Raw genomic sequence first — 19971 nt, 5'->3', positions numbered from 1 at the left:
TTGGGTCTATTTTTGAGACCCTTACCCGACTCTAAACCCGGTGAAATCACACAAAAATATCTCCTAAAGTGTTCGGAGCCGAACCAGGTATTCGAACGGGTCGGACCATACACACCCCTAGTGTTTAAAAATATTTGTTTAACTTATTAAAAATTAATATTTAATTTTAAAATATAAAAATAAATAATTATTAAATATTTAAATTTTATCATAAAAAATAAATTAAGTAAAAATTAGACACTAAATTATAAGCACTGTAAAATTTGTCCAAAAATTAATTTATGTAACACCAAAAATTGAGTCCGTGAGTGTATAGAGAAAAGAAATATATGATGTCTTCTTTATGATTATTTCGTTTGTAATATACTGAATTACTGCGAATTACTGATATAGAAAAGAGTTATAGTTTTATGTTAATGAAGGAAAAAATATTATTTTTTATGTAGCTTATTATCTCCACATATAAGAAAAAATGTTATATGTATCATCTTTTTATATTTGGTAAAATTGTAAATTCTTTCGCTTAGTCAACAAATCTTCCATATTTTCCCAAAATTGTTAGTTCATTCCATGTTTCTCATTTCCAAAATTTGCGATTTATTAAATGTGATTCCCTAACACATGCGACCTTCCACTAACAAGGGGGTCTTCTTGACAAGAACGACCAGAACCAAGAGGAAGAAGACGGAAAAAGAGTTGTCATCGTCAAAATATTTTTATTGAATGGACTATATGACACGCATTAATATTTGAAGTTGCATCTTCCTCGTAGTAATACTGATCCTCCCTCTAAAGTCTCAACTTTCTTTACAACACAGTCATCTCCCTACTCCCTCTGCTGCTTCCTCTCCCTACACCCTCTCCACGCTCTCTCCCTCTGCACCTCGTTTACCTCACCTTCACCGAACCCTAGAACCGCCGCAAACTCCATCATTCACCCTCCATTACTCTCTCTCTCTCTCTCTCTCTCTCTCTCTCTCTCTCTCTCTCTCTCTCTCTAAACTCCATTTCCAAACCTCCTCAACGAAACCCTAGCACCGCGCTCTGCCGTCCACCACGTCGCACGGATCTGCTTCGTTCGCTTCCTGTTGCTCACTTCTGCTCTGCCACGTCCACTCCGCCGCGTTCTCATCTGCTTCGCCGCGTCCGCCTCTTCTCCGCGGCGTCCTTCTCTTCTCCGACGCGTTCAATGGTGAGCTACTCTCTCTTAGTTTTTCTTTTTATTTCTCCCTTTTTCATTTCCTAATCACATTCCCGGAGTGTTATACTCATCAAAGAATAGATCAAGATATAAGCACCTACTTTTTTTTATATAATTTATGTTCACATTGTAGTGTTGTCAAACTAAATTAATTCCTCGTGATCTCTATTCTTTAGATTTGTGAAAAAGAGTTGAATACTGCTGCATCCTTGTTCTCTAGTCCAATGGTGAACTTCTTTTTGGATCTTGTAGCTTGTTGCGGGGCATAAATAAAATTATGCAAGGATCAGGAATGTTAATACACATGCGTATTTTCTAAATTGATTAATATGCACTGATTAATGGTAATTAATATTAGTTGCTAAAATTGGAATTAGCATGGTATATGTAGCAGCGAACTATAAGTTTTTGCAAAATTCATAGTTTTCTTTTTGATACAGTTTACAGCTGTAAAGAGAGAACTATAATTTGGATCTGAAATTCCTGTGTTGACTAAAAGTTGCTAATGGATCAGGGGAGGAAAAACACACATACAACATATCTGAAAAATTTTGTCGTTCAAATGATTACATTATTTTCAAGGTTTTACAATATGATGATAACTGGCATAAGGAATGGTGAGTTTAAAAGATTTTTACATGATCTCAATTTGATGCTGCTGATCTCATTTTTCCTTTGCAAGTTTAATTACACTTATTTGTGATTTTGTTTATGTTTCCTCCTTTGATGATGATAGATGAAGAGGATGTTTGTCAATTAAGTCGTATTCAGTGATCTGATTAATGAAAGGGTTTATTTTATTTAACCTGTACGTTTTATGCTAAGGCATATGCATAGGTATTTATGCTCTTTTTCTTTCCCGGTTCTGGTAAATGAGAAAAACCTTGCATGAGCTAAAATTTTAGCATATAATTGGATAAAAAATAGATATATAAATCACATCCTGGTTATTGCATGAACTAAAAATTGTTAATTGTTTGGGTTATTAGTGTCATGTTATATTTGATCTAGGATAAATTTAAATATTGTTTTTCAATAATTCAATAGCACCTAATGCAGGGTCAAATTAATAATATCCTGGGTGTTCCAGGAGCTGCACATAAGCTAAAATTTTGGCAATTCAGTTGGAGCAACCAGGGTAATAAGGTTGATTTGGATCATTACAATTATCCTGAGTTTCCGTTTTGTATGCTAAGGTATATGCATACGCATTTATGCTCGTTTTCTTTGTTCTGGTAAATAAAAAAATAGAATTGAGGTTTCAAGGAAAATGATACTGTAAGTTATATTTAACATCTTAGCTTCAGAAATAAGTTGACTGAGTCTTGTCTATGCCACTTGTGAAAATTGTGAATGTAAAATTTTGTTCATAGGATTATCTTGTTCACTCTAACAGGTTAGAACATTGTAGCTGGTGCAGCAAAGAAATAAGTGAAGGGGATCAGATTTCTTGAAGAAAAGATGGGCATTTTCCTCCAACATCTTAAAGATCATCTTTTGATTTACTTGCAATGATATTGATGAGTTAAGTGAATGCAAATTGAAGAGAAGAGAGATGTCAGAAATGGCAAGCAAGCTGCACCTGAAGAAGGAGCTTACCCAAATTCGGAAAGCAGCTCGTGTCTTGAGGGATCCTGGCACCACTTCTTCATGGAAGTCACCACTCAACTCCTCAAGATCTGCATCTGTATCTGCATGGAATTCTGCCTTCAACAACGTCCATGGCCCCACCACAACCACAAAGTTCACTTCCCATTCTCAACTTGACTCTCACGTGAACTCTGTGCCACCTACCACCAACAAGAGGGTCTTCTTGTACAATTGGAAGACCCATAAATCTTCCAGCGACAAGAATGACCGAGACCAAGACGAAGAAGAGGAAGAAGATGCTGCCATTGATGGATCTTCTTCTCTTCTAGGCAGTTTTGAGGACACCTTGAGTGATGCTCACAATGCCTGTGATTCTAAGAGCGACACATACTTAGGCACCGGAGGAGGTGGCCCTCGGTCTTCTTCCATCTTTCGATGTGGAGACACCAATCTTATCTCCTTGGCCACACCCTCTGCCAGAAGAACAGCGCCTCCTAAGAAAAAGAGTAAAAAACCTAACAGCAACACCCTTTCCCATTTGGATCCCATGGCAAAGTTTCAGCATAGAGATACAAATCTCAATCTAGGTAGAAAAGTTTTCAAGTCCAATAATGCATTGTTGGAGGGGCTTCCTCCCATGCCCTTTACCAGGGATGACTCTATTGACCACTCTGATGACACCGAAGACTACTCTAATTCTGAAGATGTGAGACAGGCTTCGGGTTCTGCCACATCCCCTTTGCTCCTCAAACTCAAGCGCAAGAATTGGTCTCGATCTTCCTCAAAGTTATTGCGAACAAGCCGAAAGGAAGACTCCTCTTATTCCTACAGTACTCCTGCATTGTCAACCAGTTCTTACAATAGGTATGGACGCCAATATCCCAGCACTGTTGGCTCTTGGGATGGTACCACAACCTCAATGAACGATGGTGACGATGAGATAGATGATCGGTTGGATTTGCCTGGCCGACAAGGATGTGGAATTCCTTGCTATTGGTCAAAGAGGACTCCCAAACATAGAGGGATGTGTGGGAGTTGTTATTCTCCATCGTTGTCGGATACTTTAAGGAGGAAAGGAAGCAGCATACTTTGTGGCAGTCAAACTATTTATCCCAGACACCGGAGATCCTCTTCGGCCACCCACAAGCGCAGGATGTCTTGGAAGAGTGCTCAGGGTGTTATTCCATTGCTCACTAATGGTGGTGATGGTAGGGTAGGGTCATCTATAGGAACTGGCAGGAGTGACGATGAACTTTCTACAAACTTTGGGGAGCTGGACCTTGAGGGCTTGAGTAGATTGGATGGAAGGCGGTGGTCATCAAGCTGTAGGAGTCAAGAGGGATTGGAGATTATAGCTCTCAATGGGGAAGGGGTGGAGGAGGAAGACACTCCAGAAAATAGTCGGAGTTTCAGCCAGAAGTATAGGCCTATATTCTTCAGTGAATTGATTGGGCAGAATATCGTGGTACAGTCACTTATGAATGCTGTTTCAAGGGGTCGAATAGCTCCTGTTTATCTTTTTCAAGGTCCCCGTGGGACTGGTAAAACATCAACAGCACGAATATTTGCTGCTGCATTGAATTGTGTGGCTCTTGATGAGAGTAAGCCTTGTGGCTACTGCAGGGAATGTACAGATTTTATTTCTGGCAAGAGCAGCGATCTGCTGGAAGTTGACGGAACCAATAAAAAGGGAATTGATAAAGCTAGATATTTACTGAAAAGATTGTCAGTTGCTTCATCATCCGCTTCCACACGATATACAGTTTTTGTCATTGATGAGTGTCACCTGTTACCATCCAAGGCATGGCTGGGGTTTCTCAAGTTTCTCGAGGAACCACCTCAGCGAGTTGTATTCATATTCATCACATCTGATCTTGACAATGTGCCTCGAACAATACAATCCCGATGTCAGAAGTACCTTTATAATAAAATTAAAGATGTGGATATTGTGGATAGATTGAGGAAAATATCTGCTCAGGAGAACCTTGATGTTGAAGAAGATGCTTTGGACCTCATTGCTACAAATGCAGATGGTTCACTTCGAGATGCAGAAACAATGTTGGAACAGCTTAGTTTGCTGGGAAAGAGAATTAGTACTTCTCTTGTCAATGAACTTGTGAGTTTGCTGTAACCATTACTCTTTGACTTTACCATAACTTGTCAATGTGGACTTTCACAAATACTCATTTTAGTCAACATGCTTAGATATCGATATCATTTAACACAACATTGTTTTGTATTTTCCGCAACAGGTGGGAGTTGTTTCAGATGAAAAACTATTGGAACTTTTGGAATTAGCAATGTCATCGAACACTGTAGAGACAGTGAAAAGAGCCAGAGAATTGATGGACTCTGGAGTTGATCCAATGGTTTTGATGTCTCAACTAGCTGGCCTCATTATGGACATCATTGCTGGATCATACACAGTCATTGATTCCAAACCGGATGAAGCATTCTTTGGTGGACGAAGCTGTGAGTACAGTTCTGTTTTGATTTGATGAGAGATGTTTCCTTCCCCTCCGTCTCTTATGTTATTCATCTCAATTTTGGCATTAATATGGAATTGTTTATTTAAAAGTGTGTTCTGAGTCAATATTTTAGAGTGAATTGAGAAGTTCATCTACAGTCATTTAGACTAGAGAGGATACTATAGAGTGAACTATAAGCATTGTGCTGATCATATACTGGTAATTCATGAGCTTTTTATAGGATGTGTTTATTCCTGTGAAACATATCACTAGTATGCTATGATGTCACAGTTTTTTTTTTTTCTTTCTTAGAAAAGTAGTAATAGTAAAACATATACAATTATGCTGTGTTTGTATTTTAAGATTTAATTTGCTTTTAATGGAGTTTTGCAATTGTAGTTTGTGGTACTTTTATCTCTTTCTTGTGTCATCATGCATCATAATAATAAAAACTGTATCCATTAACTATTAAGACTTGAGTTTCATGTTTAGTGAATGACTCGGAGTTGGAGAGGTTAAAGCATTCTTTAAAGCTTCTCTCAGAGGCTGAGAAACAGTTAAGGACTTCCAGTGAACGCTCAACATGGTTCACAGCAACACTCTTGCAACTTGGTTCTATGTCATCTCCAGATCTCACTCAGTCAGGCAGCAGCAGGAGGCCGAGCTGCAAAACAACTGATGATGATCCATCAAGTGCTTCAAGAGAAGTTACTGCTTCCAAGCATATGTCTGACCTTAAATATATGCCCCGGAAGTCAATATCACCTACATCCCAGCAGAAAGCATTAAATGGCAATTCTGGCCATCGAAGGGATATTTCCTCAAACATTGATGGTTTAAGCTTGAAATCAAAGCCATCAAATAGCCCAGTCATAGATGATGGCTCCACAATTGTCTCATCTGATGATATTATGGTTGGCAATATGATGTATAGATGCGTGGATTCTGGAAAGTTACATGATATCTGGGCACGTTGTATTGGGAGGTGTCACTCGAAGACATTGAGGCAGTTGCTACTCAATCATGGAAAGCTTGTATCCATATGTGAAGTTGAAGGTTAGCAGATTATACTTTCTTTGGTCCAAAATTGTATTTCTGCATGCTCAAGGTATTTAGAAGCATTTCTGACAAACACACTTACCTTAAGCTGTTTACTTGAAAGCATAGATTCCAGATGTTTGTCCATAATGGCATTGGATGTTTATAAAGCATTCTCTTATTTGTTGCTGAGGAAAACACATTGTTTGCTTTCATACCTACTAATCAAATCCATAGCAAACTTAATTTCGGATGATTCTGCACACCCTCTATTTTTTTTTTTTCTGATTTATAGTTGTACTATCAGAGGAAGATGATTAATACTTGAGATACAGAATGTGTTCAAAGTAGGTCAACTCGAATTGAAATTACTGTTGGCCGGGAATGAATTGCTTTTTTGTTGATAGGGTAGAGCATTTATCATTTATCAAATTTAATATATATTTCTTTTAATTTTATTGAATGTGTTCAACTGTTCTTTCTTATTCCTTTGCAGTACTAGATTACTCTTTGTTCCTCTTATTTGATTTTGCTCTTTTGCACCTTAGTATTAAAAGCCTTTATCTTTTTCATGTATTGTTCCTAGCCTCCTTATGCAATTGTTCTCTCAGGTGTTTTGGTAGCATATGTTGCATTTGGGGATGGAGATATTAAACTCAGGGCTGAGAGGTTTTCGAGAAGTATTACAAACTCCATGGAGATGGTTCTTAGACGCAATGTAGATGTCAGAATTATCCACTTGCCAGATGGTGTAGGTGAAACTCCGGTTAATATGCCAAGACAGGCTGAGTCAGCATTGACAAGTGAGAAGGAACAAAGAGGAGGTCGCGGGAATGGAACAGATCCTTTGCTTGATGGAAACCTTCAACCTGCAGCCGATTCCTCTGATGTTCTGGGTGAAAGAAATGGTGTGACGGAGAGAAGGCAAGATAATCCAATGCAGAGAATTGAATCCATCATTCGTGAGCAGAGACTGGAAACTGCCTGGTTACAAGCTGTAGAAAAGGGTTCACCAGGATCATTGAGTCGCTTGAGACCTGAGAAGAATCAGGTCCTGCCACAGGAAGGTATCTATTGCATAGATCCAATGGAGTCCACGGATTCAGCAAGATTTTCCTCACAGCAGCATTGGGAAGATGAGCAGAGTAATGATGTCAAAATTTTGAACGTAAAAAATGGAAGGGTCTTGCAGAAAGACCAAACTGGTAGAAGGTATCCCATGTCCCCAAGTTTACTGCATGACAGCAGTTTAGCAGCAAGTTCTGGCAAAGACAATCCGTAAGTCTCTGTTCAATTGCTCTTATGCCACTTTGACAATTAAGAACTGAGAGAAAAGCTGTTACAAAATGTGATCCTACGGTTTAACTTATGAACTTTTTCTCACACCCAGGGTTTGTAGCATTGGTTTAATATTTACAAAAACTGTGGCATGTCAGTGCAAAAATAACCTGGTTTATGTATATAGGGGATATGAATCGAGCTCGGGAGCTGGTGGTTGTGGATTTTTATGCTGGAATAAGGCAAAGCCTAGAAGGGTAGTCAAGGTAAATTTGGTTGTGTTCTCTTTTTCTTTGAAAAGCTTTTCTGCTTGTTCTTTGAATGAAAAGTTGCTTTTCAAGGGTCTCAAATTTTCTGTTGTGAACAGGTACGAGGTGGTACTCCAGTTGGTGCGCGTAAAGTCGGGCGCTTCCCACTGTTTGGGGACTGTGGTAAGCACAAGAAAAGGGACGTGACCACATAAAAAGTTAAAAACCATATTTTTCCGCTGTTGCTTCTGCTCTGCATCTATACCATTCATATACTTCCTCATTTTTTTTCTTCGTCCCTTCTCTTTTTTGTCTGCTTTCTCGAGCGATTCTTCAAGGATGTGAGTGAGAAATGAGTGGGTATGTATCATTTGTGGTTAGGAAATTTCAACTTGTGTGTTCCATTTTCTCCATCCTTTATTTAAGGAATTAAATTAATAAAGAGGGTCAAGCAAACCATTTTGCTTTCTTGAAAATCTTAGTTGCTTTCTCAATGTCCCTTTACATCGAAGTTTACTTTCAAATTCGAGTGATCAAACACGAGCCCATTTCACGCAACTAAAGTTTAGTTATTCGATAATCTTAAAAGGAAAGGGAAAAGAAAATGACCCAATAAAGCTGATCCTCCCAGAACCCGTGATTGTGATCGGAGCATCTGAGCATGCATATAATAACAATAATAATAATTGATACGGCTGTTAGAAGATTCGATTTCATAACTCAGTATTATGCACCATAACTTGGCACAAAGCATTATATTTCGTCCAACGGATTACATTCAGAAATAAAAACGCCCGGTTTGATATTATCACCTGTTAAATTCTAAATAACTACTCTTCAATATAGATGGCAAACAAAAGTTTAACCGACCTATTTCACTTCACCTATAAAGGTATGGGATTTTATCTTTAAGGGATATATTGAATTCACAATATTAATTTAAGTATCGGAGTGCTTTTTACAGGTACATTCCCCCTTTGTTCATACTCTCCCAAGACGTGATATCTTTCTAGACACAAGCTCGGATCTTTCAAGTCTATAGCTCGGCGTTGAAGGAAACAACTCGGCGTTGACTCTCAGACACTGAGTTACGTCCAGGTTACGTACGTAAGAACAATTGGCACCCACCGTGGGGCCGAAGACATAGTTCTTTTCTTCTTCATTGGCCTCACTGCTTTTACATTCGCCCATTGCTGATCTCTCTCCGCCCACACCGTCCGAGCTTTTCCGGATGGTATCTGAGTTGCCACAAGCCAACCAGCGCATGGCGGAAGAGAATCAAATAATGGAAAATCAAATTGCCGAGCTAACTAATGCTCGGATTGAAAACAATGATGCTCGTCAAGAACGAACAGAAGAACACCAATCTGGCCCAACGCACGTATCCGAAACTGCTCGGAATGAAGAAGGTCGACCTCAACAAAATGAAGAAGCTTGACCTCAACATGATGAAGAAGCTTGGCCAGAAAATAAAAACGCTGAGCCCGACAATTCTACTGGACCATTCACGGCCGAGGTGATGAATTTCGAGCTCCCCAGAAGGTTCATCTTACCGACTACATTAGTCCCCTACGATGGGTTAGGAGATCCGAAGAAATATATCAAGAAGTTCAAATCCATAATGATAGTAAACGGTGCATCAGATAAAGTTTTATGCTGTTATTTTCCATCTTATTTAGATGGTCCTGCACTTGATTGGTTTTGCTCTTTGTTTGCAGATTCTATTTCTCGTTTTAAGGAACTTGTGAAGCTTTTCGAAGAGCATTTTGCTGGCTCGGCCATCTATCTGCATGATTCAAATTACCTGAACACAATCAAACAAGGTCAGAATGAAGCCTCAAAGATTACATGACGTGTTTCACAAAGGTGGCTATGAGTATACCAGATTTTCACCCCGAGGTGCAATTGCACGCCATCAAAAGTGGACTCCGACTAGGGAAATTCCAGGAGGCTATTGTTGTCGCCAAAACCATGGCCGAATTCTGTGAAAAGGCGAAAGGCCAGATTGACATTGAAGAACTCCGACAGGCTTGGAAATCAGAAAAGCCCCAGTACAAAGAAGAAGATAGACCACGGGATAGTAAGAAAAGTTTTAAACTAACCCCCCGCCATGACATCATCAAGGAGATCTTAAATTCCAAATTGATCAAGCCTCCACGGAAGGCTGACAACTATCCAGATTCAAAGGGTGCAGACAAATCAAAGTATTGCACTTTTCACCAGAAGCCCGGACATACCACTGGTGAGTGTTTCATCGCGAAAGACCTCTTAGAGCGACTAGCTCGGCAAGGCCATCTCGATAAATACATCGGTGGCCATATTCAACGACGTCCCCCTCCCACTGGCGGCTATAACTCGGCAGGACAGCACAGCCGAGATAAAGAAAGGGCGAGCACAAGTCACCCTGAACAACCAAGAGGAGTTATTAACTGTATTTCTGGAGGTTTTGTAGGTGGAGGCGCAACAAGTTCGGCAAGGAAACGCTCTTACCGAGCTTTGCTCTTCTCCTTTGTTTCTTCATGCTTCCTCCCCGTTGCATGCTCCTCTTCCATTCTCACCAAGCCATTCCTACCTTATACATCTGAAACCACTCACAAACAGCATCAAGGTATCGAATAGAAGGCAAATGGAATAAAATAGATTAAATTAGGCACAAAAGAGCATGTTTTCATAATCAAGCACAATTTAGGAGGAAAGCTCAAAAGCATGCTATTTAATGGAATAATTGTAGGTTTATATGATGAAATCCTCTCAATTCTAACAAAAAATTATCGTAAAATATGGATTCATCAGTGAGCCTCCTTTATAAAAAACTTCAGATGTTCAATATTTAGTTGTGAATTGTTTTAGCCTTTACAATTTAATACTTGGCCGACCTTTCTTGAATAAGTTTTGTGCAATCGTTTCTACAATTCATCTTTGTGTTAAGTTTCCTGCGCAGGATGATACTATCGCAACAATTCACAGTGATACCCGTGACACCTGACAATGTTACAACAATAGTCTCAAGAGACCCAACCGAAGTATAAATACACATATACACCACATCAGCAGCTAGGACGAACTCCCAATCTTGGCCGACCTTGATCCAAGGGCAGACGTTCTCGAACGACCAACCCCAACGAAGGACTTACAAAAAATTTATTTTGCAGATAGCTCGGATAAATTCACCTATGTAGGATCTTTACTAAGCTCGGAAGAAAAAGCCTCATTTCAAAGATTCCTATATCAAAATGCCGACTTATTTGCCTGGACACCTGCAGACATGCCTGGTATTAACCCATCAGTCATCTCCCATAAGCTGGCGTTGGTTCCCTCTGTCCGACCTATAGTACAGAAGAAGTGAAACCTAGGTCTTGAAAGAAAGCAAGCCTCTTTGGAGGAAACTAACAAGCTCGTCAATGCTGGCTTCATAAAAGAGATCAGATTCACAACATGGTTGGCAAACGTCATCATGGTAAAAAAAACATAACGGTAAATGACGCATGTGTGTTGATTTCACTAATCTCAACAAAGCATGCCCAAAAGATTCCTATCCCCTACCATCTATTGATTGCTTAGTAGACAATGCTTCAGGTTATAAGACACTGAGTTTCATGGATGCATATTCTGGCTATAACCAGATTCTAATGCATCCATCTGATCAAAGTAAGACTGCATTTATTATTGAATATGAAAATTACTGCTATTTTAGACTTAAGAATGCAGGGCAACATATCAACACCTTATGGATAAGGTATTCGCAGCACAGATCGGCAGAAACCTAGAAGTTTATGTCGATGACATGGTCGCCAAAACAATGCTCGGCCATCATCATCTTGACGACCTTGTAGAAATATTCAATCAAATACGCAAATACAATATGTGACTCAATCCTGAGAAGTGTGCCTTTGGTGTACAAGGAGGATAATTCTTCGGTTTTATGCTCACCAACCGCGGCATCGAAGCCAATCCAAAAAAATGCCGAGCTGTCTTGGACATGGCGAGCCCGCAAACAATTAAAGAAGTCTAACAATTAACAGGGAGACTTGCTCCACTCTCTAGATTCCTACCTTGTTTAGCTTCTAAATCTTTCTGTTTTTTCCAAACATTGAAAAAGAAAAAAACTTTTCATTAGACTGATGAATGTGAAACTATTTTCACAACTATAAAAAACACTCTTTCAAAACCACCTATTTTGCAAACACCCTTTCAAGGGAAACTACTTTACTTATATTTATCTGTTACCGATTGGGCCATAAGCTCTGTTCTTATTGCAGAGAGACAGAAACAACAATAGCCGATCTATTTTATTAGCAAGAATTTGCAACATGCCGAACTTGGCTATCCTAAGATAGAGAAGTTAGCCTTAGCTTTGGTGTTGTCAGCCCGACGTCTTTGGCCATACTTTCAAAGCCATGTCATTTATGTCCGCACAGATCAACCTTTAAGACAAGTCCTCCAAAAACCAGAATTAGCTGGCCGATTAGTAAAATAGTCGGTTGAACTCTTCGAATTTGACATCAGATACCAGAGATGAGGTCCCATAAAGTCTCAATACATGGCAGACTTCATTGCTGAGTTCACAGTCCCAGTTTCAATAAATGATTCAACTCAATGGGCCTTGTATGTAGATGGGGCATCTAACCCTCAAGGATGTGGTGCTGGAGTATTACTTGAGGATGGTAATGGGTACGTCATAGAACAATCTTTACACCTTTCCTTCAAAGCGAGCAACAATCAAAATGAGTACGAAGCACTAATCGCCGGTCTCAAACTCGCCACCGATCTAAATATTACCGAACTCAAGGTATATTGTGACTCCTTGCTCGTCATACAATAGGTAAATAACCTGTATCAGGTAAAAGATCCTTTATTATCCAAGTACCTTACTATTGTTCAGAGCTTAATTTCAAAATTTTCTAAATTCAAAATCCAACATATATCTCGTAAACATAATAGCCAAGCTGATATCCTATCTAAGCTCGCCAGTAGACAAACAACTATTGCTTCCCTTCACTAATTCACACTACTTAAACCAAGTATAGATCTACCCGAAATTTTAAGTGTCATACAGGATGCAGATTGGCAAGCACCCTATATAAACTATCTCAGGACTGGAATATTACCAGACAACATTGAAAATACTCGGCAATTTCGCCGACAAGCTTCATTTTTTACAATATAGAACAACTGCCTATATAGACGGAGATTCTCTTGTCCTCTACTTAAATGCCTTTTCAGGTTGGAGGCCGAGCTTGCGCTTGCCGAGGCACACGAAGGAATATGTGGCACACACCTCGGAGTCCGAAGCTTATCCTCCAAGATAATCTGAGCTGGTTTCTTTTGGCCGACATTGCAACAAGATTGTAAAATAAAAGTAAAAAACTATGACAATTGCCAGAAACACAGTCCAATTACACACCTACCAGTCAAAATCCTCCACAATTTAGAGGTAAGTTGACCCTTCCATCAGTGGGGGCTTGACATCCTCGGCCTTTTCCCTTTGGCGGCAGGGCAGGAATTAAAGATCAAACAACATTACTCATCGGTAGAACACCCGCAGACAAATGGATTAGCCGAGGCTGCAAACAAAGTTATTTTACATGCCTTGAGAAAAAAGCTTGACGATGCCAAGGGTCTCTAGGCCGAATTAGTAGCAGAGGTCATATGGGGGGTACAACACCACCATCCACTCAACAACAAAGGAAATGCCCTTCCGACCGGTATATGGGTCGGACACAATGATACCTGTCGAGATCTCCCAAACATCACTCAAAACTCAATTGGCTGACCATAGTACAGCAGATACAGCCCGTCAATATGACTTAGACACCGTTGAAGAAATTCGATCTTCAGCAGCAATCGCATAGTGAGCTATGCAACAACATATAGCTCGGCGATACAACCAGAAACTTCATCCAAGATCCTTTCGGGAAAACGACTTGGTGCTCAGAAGAACTGAACAGGCTAGAAGACCCCAAACCACGGCAAACTAACAGCTAACTGCGAGGGTCCTTTCCGAGTTATTGAAGTACTCAGCAACAAAGCCTACTGATTATAGTCCTTACAGGATAACACTCTGCCTAATACTTGAAATGTATCATCTCTTAAGTTATATTACAGTTAAAAGTCAAGGCCAGGCGAGTACTCTTTTTCCTACTACCAAGATTTTTTCCAAAAAGGCTTTTGCTTGGAGAGGTTTTAACGAGACTTGCCTACCTGCACCTTTGTAATCAAAGGTCCATCAATAGATATATAGAATCTTATATTTTTTACTCTATCTTGCTTTAAGCATTTTTTACTTCTTTTCGACTTCAAACTGTTATCCTGCCAACTTATATTCAGCATCATACTAATTGGATTTTGCCGATTAAATAACAAATTACCGATCTTTGTTAAACAATCCTAACTTTTCAATTATATTTTTATCAGATATAACCGATCTCAACTATTAGCGTCAAATATTTTGATTTGACCTATACAAACGCTATCCTCTCAATTATACGTTCTAAGGGATATAACAATCAAACAACTATTGACTAAAGTCAAGGAAACACAAGCACAATTAAAACGTGCTACCATCAGAAAAACTATACACACGCCTTTATCAAACAAACATCAATAAAAGGCAAATTCAATTAAACACATCTAATCATTCATATTGTGTTTAGGCATCAAAATAATATAAAATCCAAAATAGCTCTATCAAGAGCAAACCAAATTCAAAACAAATAAAAATAGTTCAGTAAAAGCAAATACACAAATCCAATCAAACACCAAATATTACTCAACATTTTCATCCTCTTCTTCAACAACACCGTCATCCTCCACCATGGCCCCATCTCGGACTATCTTTCCTGGATCTATCTGGAAAAAGTTCATTTCAGGGGCTAGAAATTTCGCTCGTAGTAAAGCTCGCTCGAACCTTTCAACAAAGGAGTTAAGAATTGCTGCTTCCTTACTCTTTTTCATCCCTTTCAGCTCTGCTGTCAGTTCAACCATCCGAACGCTCATGCTGGAGAGGTCGGCTTCTTTCTTCTTCACATCCTCCACCTCCTTCGCATAATTTTTCTTGGTCAGCTTTAGCTCTTTCTCAACCTCAGATAGCCTGGCTTCCAATTCGGTAACCCTAGTATTTTTTAACTCGAGCGCTTCTTTTAGTTTTGGATATTGTTTTTGCTCGGCCATCTTCCGATGTTTCTTTCCCTAACTGCGCCGCAAGCTCGCTAACCGAAGACCAACCACCTTGAATGAAAACACAAAACCATAAATCTATTTGCATATCTATATAAACTACATTCAAAACAGTAACATACAATACCTGTATGTATTGATCAATGGCGACGTCCCGCCCAACCTTGTCCGCCAAAGTCACATCTGTCGGAGTCTGACACACCTCATCGGCAACAGCTATATAGGAAAAATCCTTCCCCCACAGTGACGAGCCATTACTTTGATCGGCAACGTCATGCAATCTCTTTTGATTTTCGAAAAACCTTTGAATTTCTTCAATAGGAACTTTACCCTTATCATCCTCGGAACCCTCAGACAGATCCACCACATCAGTTTTTCTCTTCTTCAGAATAACCTTCCTTCTTGCCGACTAAGGCTGATTAACCTTCCTTATGATATGGTTGTTAAAAGATCCAATTTCATAACTCGGCATTAGGCACCATAACTCGGCACAAAGCGTTATATTTCGCCCAACGGATTACATCTTGAAATAAAAACGCCCGACTTATCACCTATTAAATTCTAAATAACTACTCTTCAATACTGATGACAAACAGAAGCGTAACCAACCTATTTCACTCCACCTATAAAGGTATGGTATTTTATCCTTAAGGGATATACTAAATTTACAATACTAACTTAAGTATCGGAGTGCTTTTTGCAGGTGCACTCCCCTTTTGTTCATACTCTCCCAAGACGTGATATCTCTCTGGACACAAGCTCGGATCTTTTAAGTCTATAGCTCAGCCTTGAAGGAAACAACTCGGCGTTGACTCTTAGACACCGAGTTACGTCCAAGTTACGTACGCAAGAACAATAATAATAATAATAATAATAATAATAATAATAATAATAATAATAATAATAATAATAATAATAATAAAAGGCCGTCAGTTTTATACTCCTACCCTGCAATAGCTTTTGATGATTCAGAACACAAGTGATTGCAGGTCGACCCCAAACCTCTATTGCTTTTTGGTATTTTACAGCTAACAGCTTGATTGACAATTTACTTGCGGATTTAACCCAAAGGTAAAAGAATCGTATAGTTCAACCACTTAATCTGTTAGGTATGTAATTTAAGTTTTTATTTTAGATTTAAAAAAAAAAGGATTTTGATGGAAAAAGAAGAAAGAAAAAGACCGAGATTCTGATCACTTATAAAATTAAAGCATGATTAGATCTTTATCCGATAGTAGCAGGAAAAATAAAAAACTGGTCTCATATGTTGTTGTTTAAGATGCAATGTCTACTTAATAATATCTAAAATAAACACTCTTAGTTAACTTAGATTATTATTATGAGATAATAAAACATATATAAGTTATTTTTAAAAGCAAGCATGTAATAGAAGTAAAACAATACAAGAAATTAAACATACGATGATAATAATAACTAACAACACTACTAAACTCTGGTCTAAACTATAATCAATGCTCCACTTCATGCATCTTTTTTCTTATTATTAATTTTTGGGTCTGAAGTCTTGGCTTCATCTCCGATCTCCATTGGTGAATCCTCTCCACTTGACTCCTCTATTGTTGCAGCCTCTTTTTCTTTCTCAATCTTCTTTGTTGCCTCTTCCTTAGAGTTCTTGAGTGCTTGGATCAACCTCTCCAAGCACCTCTCAGGATCCTCATTGCCCACCTTAGGCATCAAATTCTCGGCAATATCGGCAGGAGTCACTTTAGTCTCTTCCAGCAAGCCTCTTATTTCCTCAAACCCTTGATGCGACTCCAGGTTCAAATAATTTCTAGCCAAGACCTTGAACCCCTCGAATCCGCAATAAGACAGCTCAATGTGCTTGTCCATCCTGCCCCTCCGGATCAGAGCCTGATCGAGTTTCTCCACATAATTGGTAGTAAATATGATCACTCTCTCGCCGCCGCTAGCCGACCAAATCCCGTCGATGAAATTCAGCAGCCCGGAGAGTGTTACCTGGGTTTTCTTCTCCTCCTTAGCTTCCTCCACTTGTTTCTTCACAACACCAACCGCACCATCCTCCGTTTCATCTTTTTCATTCTCTGTTTTCCTCTGTCCAGTCAGCTTGAGCGAGCAGTCGATATCCTCGATCACAACAACGGATCTGCTCGAGATCCCAATCAGAAGCTTCCTCAGCTCTGCATTGCTCTTCACAGCGGTTAACTCAATGTCATACACATCATAGCTCAGAAAATTCGCAATCGCAGCGATGAGTGTTGATTTTCCAGTCCCTGGAGGACCAAAAAGTAAATAGCCTCTCTTCCAAGGCTTCCCGATCTTCGCATAGAATTCTTTGCTGTTCTTGAAAGTAGTAAGATCGTCAATTATCTCCTTCTTCTTCTCCGGATCCATGGCAACCGTCTGGAACGTCGCAGGGTGCTCGAAAATCACGTGACTCCACTTGCCAAACTTGTCCGAATATTCTCCACCGCCATTGCTGTAAAGCTTCCTCTGCCTCTTCCCCATGGAAATAGCCTTTCCTTCGTCAAGAACATGCTTGAGGTAAGTTTTGGTGACGAATTTCCGGTGGCGGCCATGAAATGTGAGACGGTAGTATATTTTCTCGAAAGAAGAAAAAGATTTCTCGACGGGGACTATCTTCCTTAGACTCCAAGCAAGCTTTACGCCTTTCAACTCGTCGATTACTTCTTCGTTGTCATCCACTTTTAGCACCAGAGAGTTCCTTGTGGCGCTGCCTGTGAGCTTTCTTGCTTGGGCCGAGGACTTCGAGCTCAGGTAGTTTTCGATGGCGGAGAAGGCGTCGTTGCTTCTCATGTAGGTACCTGAATACTCGAAGAACTTGATCTCAATGTATGGGTTCAACAATTTGTCTAGCTTTTGTGAGAATCTATCCGTCAGAGCGCGAAAGCAACGAGGCATGTACCTCTCAATCATAGCCCACATTACAAGAATGCTTGCAATTTTTGAACCAAACAGAGACCAAATTTCACCCATGGTTTTATTCATTGTTGTTGAATTCTTTTTATGCATTTTTCTTTCTTAATTCAGCTGCAATTTTTTTTTCTTATATGTATTATATATATAGAGAGAGAGAGTCTAGTTTGTTACAGAGAGATCATTCGTTTCTCGTGAATTTGTTGTTTGGTACCGTAGCAGTGAAATTGATATGATATGATATAAGGTAAGAATTCATGATCATAAATTCATAATGAGATGCTGAGTTGAACTTGAAAGTTGGAACTAAATGTGTGTGTGTTGAGTTAGAAATTTTTTTTGTCTGTTGAGTTACAATTACAAGTAGAACAAAAGTTGATTGGTTTTATTTTATTAAACAGATTATTTAACGAGAACAAATGAGATCAGAGTTTCACTGAATCTTACCAAATTGAGTAGAATTTATGAAACAAAGGTAAAGAAATCTAAATCTATCTATCTATTTGTTAATAAGTAATCTTGATATAGGTTACTGTATGCATGCAATTCAAATTTAGGACTATTAATTAAAAAAATAACCTTATTATATAAGTACAAAAAATCAACAATCAAATTAGTCACAAGTATAAAGTATGAAATACAAAATAAACATTGAAAATGGATAAGACAATCTATATACACAAATATATAATGCCTGATTTAGTAGTTTATATTTTTTTAGAGCCAATTTCAATAGGTTTATAAAATAACTTTTTTTTTTACTTCTAACTTACTAAAAGTTACCGCATTAATAAAAGATTCATATTGTCGTGCCAAATTTAATTGATTGTATTACATTTCCAATCGATTGAATTTTGAAAAAATCTATATTATCGTGCAAAACTCAATCAATTGTGTTGTACTTTCAATCGATTGAATTAACAACAAATACGATTTCACTAGTTTTTATGGATATAACGGATCAAGGATAAAAAAACTCGTTGATTCACATTGCCAAAATATTTATGGAGATCTTGATTAATGAATGAAAGATATATTCCGTGTTGTTTTTGTTTCTAATTGTTAACAAACATGATAGATAAATAATAAAATAATAACTTATAAAATAAAAAGTAGATTTTATAATTAAATATATAAAGAATTAAGTTATAATTAAAATTAAATAAAGACTATTTAATAATTATTAAAAATTTAAAAAAATATGTTTTGTCCATTTAATGATCTAAACATTTTGGGATTATGAAATTTTATACCAAACAACTTTTTATATAAATTTTTATGTTTTATCCTCCTTTTCTAAAAGAGCTTAATTAAATTGTTTACTAAAACTGGCTATTGGTATAAAAAAATAGTATCTACGACTGTGATAAAAATAATTCTTAAAATATTATAATAAATTATTTCTTGTTTTCCGGTACTCCAAGAAGGTTTGATTCATAAATCAAATAAAAAGTAAAAAAACATAACATATTTTTCAATTTTTAGTTTTTACACACAGCTTTTTAACATAATGAATTTATACATTTTTTTTTTATCCCCAATAAATGATTCTTTCGACAAGAAGCTAAAGGCCCCATAATCCACTGAGGATGATGGTGCAAAATTGAACATTCTACGTTTACTTTGGCTGTAAACCCGCTAACCCTGTTGCCTTATTTGCATGGATCAGCATCAAGATCCAAAGACCACCTAATAATGTCTCCATTGTAACATCTTTAATCACTTTCTCCTACTTCATACTATTATTTTTCTGTTTTGTCTCAAATTTTTCAGAGAAAAGATACGTATTGTTGTGAAATAAATAAATAGATAGAAAAAAAATGTAGAAATTAAAATAGAGAATAAAAGATATTTATTAATACTCTCTAATATTTATATTTTATTATAGTTCAGTATTACACTTTCAATAATAATACACTCATTATAACATCATAGTAATCACTCTTTGCAAATTTAACATACATGTTGATTTGCTTCTTGTACAATATGATATGGCAAAGTTTGGGTTGCCAAATTTGACTACAATAGATGATTATTGGTTGGGTACGGTGATGAC

General features: G+C 38.1%; 2 protein-coding genes across 6 annotated transcripts; one reads left to right on the top strand and one right to left on the bottom strand.

Moving 5' to 3' along the window:
• The first annotated feature begins 560 nt into the window (after positions 1-560).
• On the top strand, positions 561-8299 carry LOC112784371 (protein STICHEL). 5 transcript variants are annotated; one of them, XM_025827550.3, is made up of 8 exons: positions 626-1192; positions 2261-2397; positions 2598-4907; positions 5044-5263; positions 5752-6315; positions 6909-7575; positions 7763-7841; positions 7943-8299. In XM_025827550.3, exons 3-8 carry the CDS (start codon positions 2757-2759, stop codon positions 8036-8038), a joined length of 3777 nt encoding a protein of 1258 aa, XP_025683335.1. In that variant the 5' UTR covers positions 626-1192; positions 2261-2397; positions 2598-2756; the 3' UTR covers positions 8039-8299. The 5 variants fall into 5 exon arrangements, with proteins under 5 accessions (XP_025683334.1, XP_025683335.1, XP_025683336.1 ...); XM_025827551.3 differs by having other exon boundaries at positions 667-1192; positions 2292-2397; XM_072229664.1 differs by lacking the exon at positions 2261-2397 and adding an exon at positions 1716-1818 and having other exon boundaries at positions 775-1192.
• An 8017-nt stretch (positions 8300-16316) lies between these two features.
• Positions 16317-18232, bottom strand: LOC112782372 (AAA-ATPase At3g28510). The gene has a single exon (XM_025824726.3). It carries the CDS (start codon positions 18009-18011, stop codon positions 16482-16484), a length of 1530 nt encoding a protein of 509 aa, XP_025680511.1. The 5' UTR covers positions 18012-18232; the 3' UTR covers positions 16317-16481.
• Positions 18233-19971: the final 1739 nt, after the last annotated feature.

Source organism: Arachis hypogaea, chromosome 20 (genome assembly GCF_003086295.3).
Source record: "Arachis hypogaea cultivar Tifrunner chromosome 20, arahy.Tifrunner.gnm2.J5K5, whole genome shotgun sequence".
NCBI lineage: Eukaryota > Viridiplantae > Streptophyta > Magnoliopsida > Fabales > Fabaceae > Arachis > Arachis hypogaea.
This window is presented reverse-complemented; position numbering and strand designations above follow the sequence as displayed.